The 18,028-nt window shown below is 37.6% G+C and overlaps 1 protein-coding gene across 1 annotated transcript in view; it reads right to left on the bottom strand.

Annotated features, from left to right (window-relative positions):
• Positions 1 to 17,867, bottom strand: part of AIDA (axin interactor, dorsalization associated) — a 47,807-nt gene extending 29,940 nt beyond the window's left edge. The window contains exons 1-4 of the mRNA XM_070385482.1: positions 17,621 to 17,867; positions 9,657 to 9,726; positions 1,490 to 1,543; positions 1,040 to 1,094 (exon numbers count right to left, since the gene is read on the bottom strand). Coding sequence (XP_070241583.1) covers positions 1,040 to 1,094; positions 1,490 to 1,543; positions 9,657 to 9,726; positions 17,621 to 17,730 — 289 coding nt within the window. The 5' untranslated portion in view covers positions 17,731 to 17,867. The remainder of the gene's footprint in view (positions 1 to 1,039; positions 1,095 to 1,489; positions 1,544 to 9,656; positions 9,727 to 17,620) is intronic.
• Positions 17,868 to 18,028: the final 161 nt, after the last annotated feature.

Below are 18,028 nucleotides of genomic sequence, written 5' to 3'. Positions count from 1 at the left end.
CAAGAATCGGACATGACTGAGGGAGCACAAACGTGTTTTTCTTAAAATAATCTTATATACAGGCACTTACAAGAGGCCAATTATTGTAAGATTACATTTATATGAAACGTTCAGAATAGGCAAATTTATAGAGACAAAAAGTAGATTAGTGGTTGCCTAGGGCTGGGAATCAGGGGAAGCTAGAGGGAAATGAGTGAATGCTAATGGATACAGGGTTTCTTTATGGGGTGATTAAAAAATGTCCTAAAACTGACTGTGGTGATATTCAATACTTGTGCCCTTGCCTATATTTCAAACATTTCCTCTAAGAGAACATTCATTTGAACCAGCAAAAAAGCTTCATCTAGCACATCCTAACCACCAAAATATTTGAAGGAATTGTTTACTTAAAAAAAAAAATTTAGGAAGGAAAATGAGGACAATAAGGAAAGATTTTATAAAGCAGTTCAAACAGCTGGACTGCAGTTTTCAGTGACATTCAGTATAAACAGGCATCAATGACTATAACTTTATACTTTCCAGTAGAATCTACTGTAAATGTTTACTGAAGTAATTTAATTGTAGTCTTATTAAACTGAATAAAACAAAGGCTAAAACAGATAAGTGAGGTACAACATAGAGTCAAATAATTTTTCATATTCTATAATGAAGGTGAGAGGGCTTCCCAGGTAGCAGTGGTAATGAATCCGCCTGCCAATGTAGGAAATGCAGGTTTGATCCCTCAGTTGGGAAGATACCTTGGAATAGGAAATGGCAACCCACTTCAGTATTCTTGTGTGGAAATCTCCATGCACAGGGGAGTCTGGTACGTTACAGTCCATGGAGTTGCAAAGAGTCGCACACGACTGAGCACATAAGGTGAACCAAACAATAATTACTAAAAATATTATAGGAATTATAAAAGCATGAAAAATTACATAGGATTAGATAATAACAGAAAAGACTCAAATTAGCATCTCTGCTAAATAATCTTAATATCCATAATAGTGTAAACATTTTTCTAAAGCAGTATCAATAAAAAATATGAAATAAAGCTTACTTGGTTCTAGCTTCTTCAGATCTTCCAGTTTAAATTCTTCCTGGGACTGTGTGGACTGAATTTAAAATATGCAAATTACATATTTTTAATACAAAGACTTCATTGCACCCTATGTTTTTTATTATGGCTGACAAAATATTCAAAAAGTAGCCAAAGTAAAAGAATCCATTTCTTGCTTTCAAGGTCAAAAAAAATTTTTTTTAATTCCAAATTAGTTTTTGTTTTTTTGGAACATTCTGACTAAAAAAGTTGAAACCATATCTTTTATTTTTACAGTTTATATAACTTGAACTAATAGATCTTTCAATAGGAGTTTAATCCATGAATTCTTATTGTTAAATCCTTTTGAGACTATACTGCTTTTGACATGAATGCCTAACATTTTATCAATAGTTCATACTAATTCCTTTTCCTTATATTAAGAAGTTGAGAGGGGGGGAATCTATTTACCTGTAAAGCTGCACTTCGTAATTCCAAGCATGTTGCAATTTTGCCTATGGTTTTCTGCAGGAAAAAGAAAAAGTTATAAATACCAAATACATTATAACTGTTAGTTGCCAAAAATCGAGTTAATATTTTATTGATAAGTGATCTATGATTTTAAAAGTTAGGTTAAATTTTCTTTTTATCATCTTGGAGACACTGGAGATGAGAAATAGGAGGCAAAAGGCTGGGACCATGCAGAGAAGATGAGCATATATTCACTCCTGGTCTAATGTGCCACAACCAATTTTAAATCATTTGCTTTGATGATAGCCTTCTATATGAGTTAAAGGGCAATGAAAAGGACTTCAAACATCTTCTCTCCAAGCTTTGCCTTCTCTTCTTCTCCATAAGGTCTGATATTCACTAAAAGACTTAAAATCAAAAATATCTGAAAGTTAGCACAGTGGTATAATTTAATTTTGACTCAAGTCCAGTCTTAACTTGTTCAGTTAAATGTATCAGCAATGCCAAGTAAAATCAATACTTGTGATAAATGGTGGCAAACTTTATAGTCAGATCTGAGTTATCAAATAGATATAAATGACAGGACATAGTCCTTCCTTTAATAAGCCCATGTTTCTATTAAACATGTAAGACACATATAAAATCACTGTTAACATAAAACAGAGGAACTTGGTTTACAGGTGTCAGCAAAGTAAATGCTAATATGCCCTGAAGAAATAGGATAGGAATCAAAATTAGGAATCAAGCCCCAGTGACTGGGAGGATTTCTAAAACTAAAGAACTTGGGAAAAAGTCATAGTTCAGTTGTCTAAAGTCCTAAACTGAAAATAGGGAGATAGGTTTGAAATGTGAAATGTGTGTGCCTTGCAGGGGGAGGGGTTATTATGAAGGGGACCTTCTATGACTAGCTGAGGAATGAATCTGTTATTACTTTAGCAATAAATTACACAGATAGTTTTTGGACAGAAGAATGACTGTCAGATTTGCCCTTTAAGAAAACTGTTGTGATAACAGTGTCCCTAGGGTAAAGGAGAGAAGGGCAAAGACTAAAGGTTAGATCAAGTTATTTCAACTGTCCAGGTAATCAGTAGTCAGAAAAAGAACATGGATGACTAGGGTTGAATTGAAAAGGAGGAGACCCAAAAGACAAATACGCACAAGAGCAGGCAGCTAAATTATGACAAGAAAGACTGAAATCTTTCCAAAAAAACATACTTCTTAACTTTCTGTTAGAAATATACCCTGACCATAAAAGTGAAGTATATATGTACAATATTTGCAATGCCTTCACAATACAATATTCTGGGGAAAAGTGATGTTTTTCTACACATACTGATGACCTGCAAAAGTTCAGTCAATTAGATTTGATGGTTTCCTCTTATGCCAATTTTCTTTAGGAGATAAATGAGGAGCAAAGAGGAGTAACAAGTATTGTCCTGGTATCTGGCACTCAGGCTAGTGAGTCCTAGGTGATTATCATACAGGCATTATATAGCTGGGATAGCAATTCACAAAATAAAACACTAATTCTACAAATAACAAATGCTAGAAAGGGTATGGAGAAAAGGGAACCCTCTTACACTGCAAGTGGGAATGTAAATTGGTGCAGCCACTGTGGAAAACAGTACAGAAAACAATCCAGCAATCCCACCCCTGAGCACATATCTAGAGAAAACTATAATTTGAAAAGACACATGCACCTCAGTGTTCATAGCAGCACTATTTATAATAGCCAAGACATAAAGTAAGGTAAATAAATGTCCACTGACAGATGAATGGATAAAAAAGAATACACACACACACACACAGAGGAATACTGCTCAGCCATAAAAAAGAATGAAATGCCATTTGCAGCAACATGGATAGACCTAGAGATTGTCACACCAAGTGAAGTTCTTCAGAAGAGAAAAGCGAATACTACATGATCTCACTTGCATTTGGGATCTAAAATATGACAGAAATGAACTTATTTATAAAACAGAAGCAGACTCACAGACAAAGAAAACAAACTTATGGTTACCAAAGGGGAAAGGGGAAGGGATAAATTAGGAGCGTGGATTAGCAGACACAAAGTACTATATATAACACAGATAAACAACAAAGCCCTACTGTATAGCACAAGGAACTGTATTCACTATCATACAATAAACCATAATGGAAACGAATACGAAAAAGAATATGTATATATATGTATAACTGAATCACTTAGCTGTGCACCAGAAGTTAACACAACACTGTAAATCAAGTATCCATCAATAAAAATTTTTCAAAAATAAATAAACTACTACTGAGCAAAAGATATGACTCTTAGTCAAGGAACTGGTAACAACATTTAACTATTTCCACAATCTTTAAAATTGCCTTTAATCTTAATGTGAGTTTAGAGAATGTCAAATTTTATTCTGAAATTTTATATTTAAATATTATATTTAACATAATTGCTGTAAAAGGATTCAAGATACAGATTTATTTACCCTCTGAAACAGCTTTTGTAGGGGAGCCAGCAACAATCTTTTCTATATAAAATCTAATATCCCTAAATCAGTGGTGTTCATATAAACCACTCAAATCTGACAAAACTAGTAAATTACTTTAATATAGTTAGTAATGGCTAAAACCTATTGAGCACTTGCTAAGTGACAGATTCTCCTAGGTGATTTGCCCACATTAATTCATTGAATCCTGACTATAACCCTATGCACTAGATACAACCATTTCACATCTATAAGATGTGAAAACCAAAGAGAGGTTAAGCAACTTGTCTTGGACATCAATGTCTTCAATACAGTAGCAATATATACAACAAAGCAATACACTTATTTTAATACCATTTGGTCACACTTATGTTCTTTTTAAAAAATGGTTTTGAAAAAGGGCTGTCTGTATTAAGGGACATGTATCAATGAGTAAGTCTTTAAAAACATTAGTTAACTCCTTGTCCTTCTTTACTATACAACCCATTTGATTTGATGTTTTTAACATTTCAGGTAAAACATATTCTAATTTAACAACTATAAGTCCACTAATAACCTATTTTAAATGTAAACATTTCTTCAAGTTAAGAAGAAGCAACAGTTTTTTTACAGTCTATTGAAACTATGGCAAAATACCAATAGGCATTATTCATAACTATTTTAAGGGACCACACCCAACATCAGTATTAAAAAAGAGTGAAACACTATCATTTTCAGCCACAGCAATGACTTTTAAAATGTAGCATTTATTGACGTCAAAATCAAGTGCTTGCTACTGTCAGTATTCCACCTTTCTTAGAAAGAAACGGTTCAGAAAAATTATTAAGCACAAAATATAAATCCTGATTAATACACATTAAGACTAAGCATTCAAGGTAAGTGAACTTAATTTTAGAAAGATTTAAATAATTAGCATTTCACTCAAATTAATTGCATATGTCTAACAAGGTATATAGGTGGAAAATGTTATCATTTTCAGAATATTGGCTGTCTTACTTTGTCATTAGCTAGGGGAATGGTTAACTCCAAAAGAGCTATTAAAGGAAAAAAGCAGTTAACAATTAAAGAACTATAGTAATTCTGCCAAAACATATTAAGGGAAAAAATAGTTTACAAAAATACAAAGAGTTAAGAAGTACAGTCTCAATCCAGACAATTTTTTAGATTTAGACAGCCCATCGTCTATCCTCTAGCTGGGGGGAGGCACAGAAGAAAGGAAGCGAGGGAGGAGGCAGTGGAAAGGGAGATCTATAAAATATAAAACAAGCATATAGTGCTGGAATTCTCATCACCACTACATCTGATTCAAAACAGGGAAAAACTTTCTAAGCATCATGAGACAGGATGTTCTATTCTGTCCAGAAACTTACATGAGAAAATCTACTACACCAAAGTAGGGAATTTAATGGAATGAAAGCTTTTGGCAGCTATTTTTTGGCAACTAAACCCAGTTGTTATAATGACAAAACTATTAAGAAATGAAATGAAAGCTAAGTCAACTGATCATGAGGGAGGATCAAATAAGAATTATAAACTTTATTTTCCACCAGAAATCTTTGAGATTATGAATAGAAAATCCATACGAAGATTTTCTACCACCAACTAATAAAGTTAAGACAGATCAGTAGTGTGGCTTTAGATATCTTCACATTTAAAATAAATACTGAGAAGTATACAAGTTACTCTCTAAAAAAATGATTCCTCTCATCTTAATAATACAAATAAATATCAATAATCTAAGATCTAACAAAGCATTTAATCATCAAATAGTTTTGAAATCTTATTGGGAGCAACAGTAAAAAGTTTCATAACGAAAGTACTTTAGAAATATGGTGGTTTTTAAAAAAATCTTCTTTTAAAGTTCCACAAATTGTTGAATGGTTGGCATAATTCTAAAAACCTGTCTCTGCTACAAATATATTTAAAATAGTAAAAGCACAAAGAATATAATTCAAAATAGAAAACACATAGAATAGTTTTGCATAGACTAATGTAAGGAACATTCTCCGTTTTTCTCTTTTAAGGAAACACAATTGAGTTTCTTCTCCTTTGGCTTACATGCCAGGTCTGGCATTCAAGTAATTTTGCAGACCTAACAGTTGGTTTCAAAATTTCCCATAACATGTTCTTTAGACCCAATGAAATGTTATAAAGAGACGAGGAGGGAGGCTTTCAAAAGCAAACAAATTTAAGAAATACTCCATTACCCAAACTCTTTAAAAATCCAACATACACATTAGCATGTTAAAAGCCCTGAAAAGTCACAAACTCTGTTGATATAACATGTATTAATTTTTCTGAGTCAATGTTCTCCAGATAATGTCTGGAAAATCTTTGTTTTCTAATCATTTATTAACTTGGAGTCTCTGACTTTTTCCTTCAGTTCAGTTAGTTCAGTCGCTCAGTCATGTCCAACTCTGAGACCTTATGGACTGCAGCACGCCAGGCTTCCCTGTTCATCACCAACTCCTGGAGCTTGCTCAAACTGAAGTCCATCAAGTTGGTGATGCCATCCAACCATCTCATCCTCTGTCGTCCTCTTCTCCTTCAATCTTCAATCTTTCCCAGCATCAGGGTCTATTCCAATGAGTCATTTCTTCACATCAGGTGGCCAAAGTATTGGAAGCTTCAGCATCAGTCCTTCCAATAAATATTCAGGATTGATTTCCTTTAGGATAGACTGGTTGGATCTCCTAGCAGTCCAAGGGACTCTCAGCAGTCTTCTCCAACACCACAGTTCTAAAGCATCAATTCTTCTGCACTCAGCTTTCTTTATAGTACAACTCTCACATCAATACATGACTATTGGAAAAACCACACCTTTGACCAAACAGACATTTGTCAGCAAAGTAATGTCTCTGCTTTTTAATATGCTGTCTAGGTTGGTCATAGCTTTTCTTCCAAGGAGCAAGTGTCTTCATTTCATGGCTGTAGTCACCATTTGCAGTGATTTGGGAGCCCAAGAAAAGAAAGTCTGTCACTGTTTCCATTGTTTCCCCATCTATTTCCCATGAAGTGATGGGACAGGATGCCATGATCTTCATTTTCTGAATGTTGAGTTTTAAGCCAACTTTTTCACTCTCCTCTTTCACTGTCATCAAGAGGCTCTTCAGTTCCTCTTTGCTTTCTGTCATAAGGGTGGTTGGTGTCATCCGCTTATCTGAGGTTATTGATATTTCTCCTGGCAATCTTGATTCTAGCTTGTGCTTCATCTAGTCCGGAATTTCACATGATGTACTCTGCATATAAGTTAAATAAGCAGAGTGAAAATATACAGCCTTGATGTACTCTTTTCCCAATTTGGAACCAGTCTGTTGTTCCATGTACAGTTCTAATGGTTGCTTCTTGACCTGCATACAAATTTCTCAGGAGGCAGGTCAGCTGCTCTGGTATTCCCATCTCTTTCAGAATGTTCCACAGTTTGTTGTGATCCACACAGTCACAACAAACTGTGGAACTTTTTCCTTAAGTGACATTAAATAAAGGCTCTATTTCAAAGTGACTTTTTTTGCCTACTGTGAATGTTTTATCTGTATTTTTAAGGAAAGTTAAAATTTTAAATGTAATGACTTGCCTTATATTCATAATGTAGTACAGAGTAATGGGGGGTGGGGGCGGGTCCTTCTCCCAAGCCCAAGGAATAGGCAGGCAGGCACAAGCTCTCTCTGGAGACACAAATGGCAGCCACATATGCCTCCTAGGCAGGTTTTTAAATATTAAATACCTCAGAAATCAGGTCTCTAGGAAAGGAGGAGGAGCAGACTACCTCAAAGGCAGAGGTCATGTGAAGATTTAGAGATGGTTTTCAAGATGATTTAGGGTTATCTTATCCTTCACTTCATACACAAGGAATTTAAGGCCCAGAGACAGAGCCAGGGTTCAAGACCAAATCTTCTCACTTCAGATCTCAGGCTCATTCCTCTAGGTCATGCTGCCTCCTGGGCCTTATGGAGGGGTGGATCTGTGTAAGCTGAAAAGAGAGCAGCTGGGCACCTACTATAAACAGCAATAAGCTAAACAAACAGCATTATCAAACACCCGGCTTCAGCCTTAGGAAGTTAAAGAAAATTAAGAAAAACCTGATTTTGTCTCATTAGACTAATCATCATCATATGCCAAAGCTCATTTCTTGATAACATTTTAAAAAACGAGTATGTTTTAGGTCAAATCACTTTATATTTGAGTTCATATTAGATCCTATACCTAAGCAGTAGATGTTAGAGATGAGGCATATAAGTAACTTGAGGGAAACAGGTGATTAAAACATGGCTGTCGAACTTTTTAATTTCCAAAGCTTTCATTTTGATTCCATATTCATAACATGCTTTGTTAGCTGTTAAAGTTACATATTCAAATAGCTGAGATTGTTTCAAAATGTAGATGTTTTAACCCTTAAATTCTGTGATGTCAGCTGATCACATCCTAGTCATTCCTAGACAGATATCACAAATCTTGGATGTGATAAAGCATATAGTCCTTTTCCCTTTCCTTTTGCAAACCAAATATTTCCTCTGAGCTAATTATTTTCCTGGGCTAAAATCCTAAACTTCCTAAATCTATCATCAGTCAGTTCAGTTGCTCAGTCGTGTCCGACTCTTTGCAACCCCATGGACTGCAGCACACCAGGCCTCCCTGTCTATCACCAACTCCCGGAGTTTACTCAAACTCATGTCCATTGAGTTGGTAATGCCATCTATCTATCAGCAATACTAGCAGTTATTAAGGAAAAAAGAAAACTACACTTTTAAATTTTAAAAGTGCTATTTCTTTTTAAAATACAAAATAAACATACATTAGATAACACAAACTCTAAATAGTTTTAAATGCAAACATACTACCTGTGTAAGAAATATGACTGACCCTAATCTTTGGGATATTTTTCTTTTCAAACTCTTATAAAGAAGAATCAAATAAGTACAAGCCTAAGAAGTGTTCAAAGAGTCATTCCCACTCCTTGTACAAAAAAAAGATAAAAGCAAATTAAGTTGCCATAGTTTTCACAATGTCTTTTCTTAATAAGAGGAAAACTGACATTAATTTTTTTCATTATCTATGAGATTAAAATCTGACTTAACATTGGACCTCTTGAGCTAGGAGAAAATATGGATTGTTTCCTCCCATTTCTTCTCATTCTGTTAAAGTAAAGCTTCTTAAAATATCCCATTTTTCATAGTCTTTAGCGGTACAGGGAATCACCTTGACCCATTAAAATTTTAATTCAAGGAGAAAGGATACTCAAAACATTTTGAAACTTTATGGATTTATTTTGTTGAAGGGCTCATGCCAAATTTTTGACTTGAACTAATTTTTTTTCAGTGGTGGCTTGTTTGATTTTTGTCTGTTTTGAGAGGAGGTGGAAAAAGAGTTAAGGGAGTTCAGAGTTAAGAGGTGAGATGCAATTACTCACAATCTCACTCCAGTCTCTGGTTCCCCCTCCTCCCAACCAAAGAATGGATGGTCTCCACTAAAGTTAAAGTCTAAATGGCTGAGAAAAGAAATTCATTAAGTGAGAAATTCACTGCATGGTAAATCATGTGGTATCTCTGATTACTTAATGATCAGCAAAGCATGATCACTATCATTCTTTGTACGTAAGTATAATGGCTTTCGTTGTTTGTTTTTGCTTAATGGACTCAAAAGACAGACCCTTTTTCACTTGGAATCTGATGTATCTAGAGATTATTTTATGGTACCTTTTGTTCTTCTGTGAATTCAGAATTATTGTGTTGAGCTTGGGCCTCTTTTTGTAGGTGTCTTGCTAATCTGTAAGAAGAAACAAACATTCTTTAGAAGTGAAGGACAGCAAAGTATTTCAAGTACAAGGTAAAACAATTTAAATCTTAAAAAACAGTGAAGTACAATAACACTTTTCCTCTGTTTTCAAAGTATAAATCTACACTATCATTAGAATCTAACTTTGTGCAACAATTAAAGTAAGATACAATACTTTTCAAACCATTTCACTGGGATAAATTTCAGCTCGAAACCATAAAAACAGAATCATAGAGCTGGAAAGAATTTCAAATGACATCTAATTCAACTTTCTTCAGTACATATGATTTTCTTCTACAAAAAACCAATAGCAGTTGTCCAGATTCAGCTTAAGCATTTCCAGTGAACACCAATAATAGTACTGACCGGAGATATTTTATCAGTCTATCATTTATTTGCTGATAAGACTAGTTCAAATTACAGCTGTAACAAAGTGATGATACTCTATCAAACTATACTTTTGAACATATCTTTCAAGGCAAATAAAGAAAATTCCCTACTGATCAGACATGGAAATCATTATTTGCCCAGTTATCATCATACTTATAAACAGCAGCTAGTCTTGGATGAACTTTCAAGGACAGATCTGTGTTACAAGTCTAAGCTCAACAATAAAGATCCAGAGCTGTTTCTGAGACACAAAAAACTAAAGGAGTGATGCTTACAGCTAAACAATAAAAAGACAAATAACTAAATTTAAAAATGAGTAAAGGATTTGACTGACAGACATTTTCTCCAAAGAAGATATAAAAGTGGCCAATAAGCACATGAGTATCATTAGTCATTGCTGCTGCTACTGCTAAGTCACTTCAGTCGTGTCTGACTCTGTGCGACCCCATAGACGGCAGCCCACCAGGCTCCCCTGTCCCTGGGATTCTCCAGGCAAGAACACTGGAGTGGGTTGCCATTTCCTTCTCCAATGCATGAAAGTGAAAAGTGAAAGTGAAGTCGCTCAGTCATGTCTGACTCTTAGCGACCCCATGGACTGCAGCCCACCAGGCTCCTCCGTCCATGGGATTTTCCAGGCAAGAGTACTGGAGTGGGCTGCCATTGCCTTCTCCTCATTAGTCATTAGAGAAATATAAATCAAAACCACAATGAGATACCACTACACACCCACCAGGATGGGTATAACTTTTAAAAGAGGGGAGAAAACTTACAATGCATGTTGGCAAGGATGTGGAAACTAGAATCCTTACACTGAAGTAAGGAAAGTAAAATGGTACAGTCATTGTGGAAAACAATTTGGCAGCTCCTCAAAAAGTTAAAGAGTTACCATATAACCCACCAGTTTCAAAATCCTATGTATATTTTTAAGAGGACAGAAAACATGTTCACACACACACACAGTACATAAATGTTCACAGCAGCAGCATTTTGCATGATAGCCAAAAAGTGCAAATACCCCAGGTAAATAAAATGTGGTGCACACAAAGGAATATTATTTGACCATAAAGAATAAAATACTAATACGTGCTACAACATGGATGAACCTTAAAAACATTAAACTAAATGAAAGAAGTCAGATGTAAATGATCATGTATTACCTGATTCCATTTGCATGAAATATCCAGAATGGGTAAATCCATAGAGATATAAAGCAGTTTAGTGGTTGTCAGGGGCTTCGGAAAGGAGAGAACTGGCAGTGACCCATTTCAGGTAAAGGGTTTTTTATGAGGGTGATGGAAATGCTCTGGAATTAGATAGTGGTGATGCTGGCATAACATTATGAATAGACTAAAATCTACCAAACTGTACAACCTCACAGTGATAAATCTCATGTTATATGATATTTATTTTAATTTTTAAAATTTGTGGGGTAGCAGGGGGTGGGGGAACCAAAGAACCAAAAGGACTTTTTTGGTGAAACATTTTATAACTGGCTAAAGAATTTGAAACTACAATTCCCAAGCATACTATACTATCCCAAGTGGGGAACGGAGGCAGGGACACAAGAGGTGCATGTGCTGGATTTCCTACCAAGCCACAGCAAAAGAAATTCACCATGTTTCCAAAAAGTCTTAGATGGAAGTTCTATTCTATGTAATTGTATCTTTAAAGATCAGGCATCAAGTTCACTTGATGACCTCTATTCAGTCTATGAAAGGTCCACATTCTTCTAATCATAACCTAAGAAACTCCTACATGAAATCATATCATTTACCAGGATAGTTCTACTATGTTACTTAAAATGTTTCCATCCATTTGTTTCTTTTCCTCCCAAACTGGAAATCCCAGAATATTTTTCCTAAAATGTCATTCCTGGACCCACTCTTTGCAGATTTTAAGCAGGAGTAAGTATAATTAGAAATAGACAAAGCCATACCTGTCCCTTACAGTACTTCATTTACTTTCTAATTCTTGCTAGTCTACCATCTACGTATAGTTCTCTTTAGGAATCACAGTCTACACTTAACAATGTCAAACTGTACATCCCTGAATTCAGGGAAGCTATAGTGTGGCAGTTTCTTTATTTGACTAGCTCCATTTGCTTGGAGAATCCCATGGACAAAGGAGCCCGGTGGGCTGCACTCCACAGGGTCACCCAGAATCAGACACAACTGAAGCAACTTAGCACACACACACACCCACACAATACGCCAATAGTGACTGTTAACCTAAGCAGGTCACTGTCAGAAGAAAGACTACAGGAAATATTTGCAAATCATATATCCTATCTGATGATGGACTTACATCCAGAATATACCAAAAAACCCTTCTAACTCAATAGGGAAAAGACAACTCAACTGAAAGACAGGCAAAAAGTTTGAAGCCATTTTATAAACAAGATTTACAAGGAAAATAAGCATCAAAGAAAAGATGCTCAGGATCATTAGTTGTAACAGAAAGGCAAATTAAAACCAGTGAAATACACTATATACCCACTAGAATGGCTATAATCAGAGAGACACATGATAACAAATGCTGCCAAGGTGGACAAACAGGAACTCTCATATATTGGTGGTAGAAATGTAAAATGGTACACCCAGTTTGATCAACCATTTGGCAGCTGCCTTTTAAAAATCAGACATAAATTTACCATATGAGCCAGCAATATCACTCCGTGGCTATCTACCTAAGAAGAATGAAAATACATGTGCACACAAAGACTTGCATGTAAATGTTCACAGCAGTATTAAAAAACTAGAAAGAATTCAAATGTCCATCAATTAGTGAATGGATACACAAAATACGGTATCTCCATACAATGCAATGTTACTCATCAGTAACAAGGAACAAAAGACTGATACATGCAACAACATGGATGAAACTCAAACACAGGATGCTAAATGAAAGAAGCCACATACAGATTATATGATTCAATTTACATAAAATGTCCAGAAAAGATCATTTCATCTTTAGAGACAGAATGTAGATTAACAGTTGCCTGGGACTAGAGCGGGAATATGGAATGACTACAAATGTGCAAAGAGATCTTTGTGGGGTGATGGAAATGCTGTAAAACTTGATTGTACTGATGGTTGTGCAACTTGGTAAATTTACTAAAAATTCATTGAATTGTAAAATGGTGAATTTCACTGTAGATAAATTAAACCTCAATAAAGTTATCTTTTTTTAACTTTTTTAAAAACCTAGGCAAGAAAGCCAAACCCATAAACGACTGCACCATTTTAAGACAAAATGAGACATAAATCTGTCCACTGAGGAAAAACCCACATGCTCTAGGAATGAAAGAGCAGGTAAAAGAGTTGACATTCTATTAGTAAAGGTGAGAAACCTACCAACTGTCCTTCTCTAGAGAATAACCTCATACAAGGGTGCCTACAGTTAATACAGGACTATTCTCAAGGGGAATTTTTAAATATACTTAACGAACATAAACAAGTAACCCACAGAGTCCCACAGCAATCTATGACAGTTCTTCTCAAACTATCTAGACTGAAGGACGAGCTCCCCCCCCCACACACTCTGTTCTAGTCTAATACTTTTATAAAATAAAATAAAAACTATCACAAAGATGTCAAACTTCAATAAAGTTCCTAAATCTTAAATCCCTATTTCTTTACTTATCTCACTGCATACCAATAACAGTTTGCAGACCAGCAAAGATCTGGGACCACACCTTGAGAGGTGCTGATATCAGACACAGTAAAGATGATTAATAAGTATTATCCAATCTTCAAACTCACCCATTCATTTAACAAATATTTACTGAGCATCCATGTGCTGGATCAATACCTTAAGACTGATTCTATGAAATAGGGAAAAGAGAGTCCATGCCACTCTACCTTAAGTTAGGGGGCAGGTACCCACCCCCAGGCTGCTAAAAGAGGTAACCTGATAGATAAGAGTTGTTTTTAATTGACCATGCATATTTGGGGGAGCAATTTTAGTTTTGACATAATTTGTTTAGATTTTCCAATAGTATCGTGGCATCAACTCCTTAAAGCTTCCACAGCATACTCCTGAATCAAACCATTCACTAGAATACAATAATTACATAACATCTAGATAAGAGAAGGAAATGGCAACCCACTCCAGTATTCTTGCCTGCAGAATTCCATGCACAGAGGAGCCTGGTGGAGTACAGTCCATGGGATCGCGAAGAGTTGGTCACGACTGAGCAACACACACACACACACACACACACACACACACACACACACACAGCAGCCTACTACTACTCTGGACACTAAGCATACAGTAGAGAACAAAACAGACAATTCCCCCTATTTTCTGTCCTCAAAGAGCTTACATCCAAGTGGAGAGGGAGACAACAAACCAAATGAATACAAAAAGTATATTGTATTTTAAATGGCGGTAAATACTAAGGAAAAAACCAAGATTAGGGGGTTGGATTTGGAAAAGTGAGGTAAGTGGGAGTGGGAGTGGATAGCAGATTTAACCGAGCAATTTTATTTAATTAATTTCTATTGGAGTATATTTGCTTTACAATGTTAAGTTGGTTTATGCTATACAGCAAAGCGAATCAGCTGTATGTTTACACATATCCTCTCTTTTTTGGATTTCCTTCCCACTTAGGTCACTGCAGGGCATTGAGTAGAATTCCCTGTGCTCTACAGTAGGTTCTCATTAGTTGTCTATTTTATACACAGTATTAACAGTTTATACATGTCGATCTGTCTCCCAATTCAGTCCACCCACTCTCCTTTTAACCCGGCAGTTTTAAATAGGGTGGCCAGAGAGGGTCTCACAGGGAAGTCAATATTCGGACTTAAAGACCTGAAGGAGGTGATCCAACAACCCAAATAGACAACAGGGAGTGTTACAGGAAAAGGACAAATGGACTAAGGCAGAAGCAGGCTTCAGGAAACAGCAAGGAGAGTGGCAGAACTTTGTTTTAAAATCCTCCATTAGACTCAGTACTATGAGGGTGGAGATCAAATGTTATTCATGTCTATATGCTTAGCTCTCACTTGCTGAGTGATGGAACTGTTCAAGCTATGATATTCTTACCTCACAATAAGTACAAACATGCTTATTCCTTCCCTCAACATCAACATCCCATGAACACACTCCTGTATGTTGTAGGGTTGTAAAAACACTGCTGGTTTCCCCATCAGACGGGCCAGTTCTCCCAGATGCCTCCTCCTTCTCTCAGTATCTAGTTAGTGGCTAAATCCTGTCCATTCTTTCTCACATCATTTAGTGGCTCTCAAATCTTCTCTTTTTCAGCAGCTTTTCTCACAGATAATTCAAATGAAAAAGACATTTGGCCTTCAAATTTGTGAGTATATTAATTTTAAATTCAATTTCATTGTATATGTAGCCTATATGTTTACAAAGTTTAAACCAATCATGACATATTTCTATTCAAATTTGACACTGGTGGTTTTTATAATAATTTGAGAATTACTCTGAATCATGACGTTCAAGGTTAGTAACTGAGGTTCAACAATAGATTCGTCTGTGCCTATTACTCCCTTACTGAGATGTTTTTAGAAATTTCAGCTAAACAGCTTGCATATTCAATTTTCCTTTGTAACTTCAATTGGACATGGTATTCTTCACTTTCCATTGTAAGGTCTACTGCTGAGTGCCAACAGCTGTGAGGTCCCACCATCACAAGTAAAACGCAGCTTTAGATTTCAGGCCCTGCAAGTTCAGTTAACATAGAATGAGGATGCCCAGTGCTCACTACCTGGCTACAGAATGGAAGGATACATTCTCTGGTAAAAAAGGAAGTCTTCTACTGTGTCCAATTCACTTATACAATGTATCAAAACATTTGTGTTTAACAAAATGTCTTAAACAGAGCAGACAGGATTTGAAATTAAAAAAACAAAAAACAAAAAAACCCAGACATCAGTGACTCCAGGTAATCCCATTAAACTGAGCTTCAGTTTCCCCACTTGTAAAATGAGAATAATAATATTCTTACTGAGCAGTTGCAAGAGTAAGTGAAATCAAGTGAAAGTGTGAAACAAAAGCCAGAAGTTATCATACATGGCAAAATGGCCCAAAGCATGGTGGTTTTCAGGGCTTTTGAAAAATGGCAGGCAATTCAAAGTCAGTAAGGTGAAATAGAAAACATCTATGCAGGATTTCTATGGCGGTCCAGTGGCTAAAACTTCTGCCTTCCAATACAGGTGGTGAGGGTTCAATCCCTGATTGGGGACCTGGACGCACCCCCCCCCCCCCACAACATGCCTGGCAGCCAAGAAACCAAAACAAAAGCAATATTTTAACAAATAACGGTTCTCATTAAGAAAAAAACCTTTAAAAACATCTACGCATTTAAATTACCTTAATGGTCAGAAAAAAACAAGTAACCACTGTAGAAAAAGAATACAGGATTTAGATCTTTCAAGGACCAATCCTGTATTCTTTGCAAAAGACGTTTGAGAAGGAAAAAAAAAAATGTTTTACTAACACATGGGTTCAAACAATAACTTACTTTAAACCAAGAAGTAATTAATGTCAACAGTTTGCAAACAATAGCATTTTAGCAGGCAGTTCAGTAAAATGTGCAAGAAACCAAGCAAGGTTTTATATATACGCAAACCTAGCCTTATAATTTTAAAAAACATCCCTGAAGTTTTGGGAGGAAACCAGAAAAGGAAAGAAAACTGGACTTGGGGAGATCAAAGAACCTGGTGCTCACTTGTACCCGGCGGCTATACATTATACACAGGAAAAGGAGGAGGGACCCGAAGAGGGAGTGGTGGCTCCTGTGCGTGGTCTATTAATTCACATTTTGCTCTCTTCTGTTCACATCCTGCGCGGACTCCACCCAGAGCAACCGAGCGAGGGGCGGGTGGGACTCACCCAGCCTAGCAAATAACAGTCCTAGAAACCGAAACGGATTCGAGGTGAATTGGGAAAACAAGGCTACTCAGAAAGAGGGGTGGAGAAGGGGCGCGAGAGGGGACCTTTCTTTCGTCTGATGAGACCTCCGGTCTCGATGCTTGCCGGGGGCACCCCCTCCCCTCAATCGCCACCCGTTCCCTCCTGTCCTACACAGGGGAGGAGGAAGGCACTGTACACAGAGCAAGGCCACTCATCCCTGGAACGTGGGCGGAGAACACAGAAGTATTCCTAAGAGATTCTAAAAGAGAAACTGAGGGGCGGCAACGTGAGAGAGGCGGAGGAGAGGGGAAAAGGAAACTGCGGAGCGGGGGACCCGGGAGACGGTGGCAAGGAACTCAGTAGTAGCCTGAATGGGCTGGCGCCCCGGGAAAGAAGGGCTACCTGTTGCACTGAACTGGCCTGGCGGAGGGCGAAAAACCCCAGGGAGCAGACCGTTGTCTCCGGGGCCAGTGAGGTCTCAGCCCCAGTGCCTGCGGGGCCCCACCCTGAGAAGCCTTGGCTACAGATACAGTGATGAGAGACACCGACAGAAAGAAGGGGGGAGGCGGCCGACTGGAACCCGTCTGGCCCGCTCCCGCAGTTAGTCACTCACATCTGATACTCGTCTATCGCCTCCACCAGCTGGCCCCAAGAGTCGAAGTCGGCGCCTCTCCTAAAACTGGCGCCCCAGCGCTGCAGCAGACTTCGGGTCACCTCCGACATGGCCGGTCCCCACCCGTCCCCTCCCGCCCCTACCCCCAGGAAAGGCTGGGCTCTAGGGCGCCATCCTCCCCGGGCCTGGCCCCGACATTAACAGGGCCAGGAGGAACCGCTACGGCCACCGCCGCCACCCGCCAAGGAGCCGCCCAAGCCCATTTGCCGCCACAGCCAAACTTTGCGGCTCTGAAGCGGCCGCCCCGCCGAAGCTCCGCCCCCGAGGCCCCGCCCCGGGTTAGGTTGAGGCCGCCCCGCTCCCCCAATTGGCTGCCATTGCTACTAAGGAATTCTTCCTCGGCTTAGG

The sequence above is a fragment of the Bos mutus genome, chromosome 16 (genome assembly GCF_027580195.1).
Source record: "Bos mutus isolate GX-2022 chromosome 16, NWIPB_WYAK_1.1, whole genome shotgun sequence".
Lineage (NCBI taxonomy): Eukaryota > Metazoa > Chordata > Mammalia > Artiodactyla > Bovidae > Bos > Bos mutus.
Note: the sequence above shows the minus strand (reverse complement) of the source record. Positions and strands in the feature narration are given on the sequence as shown.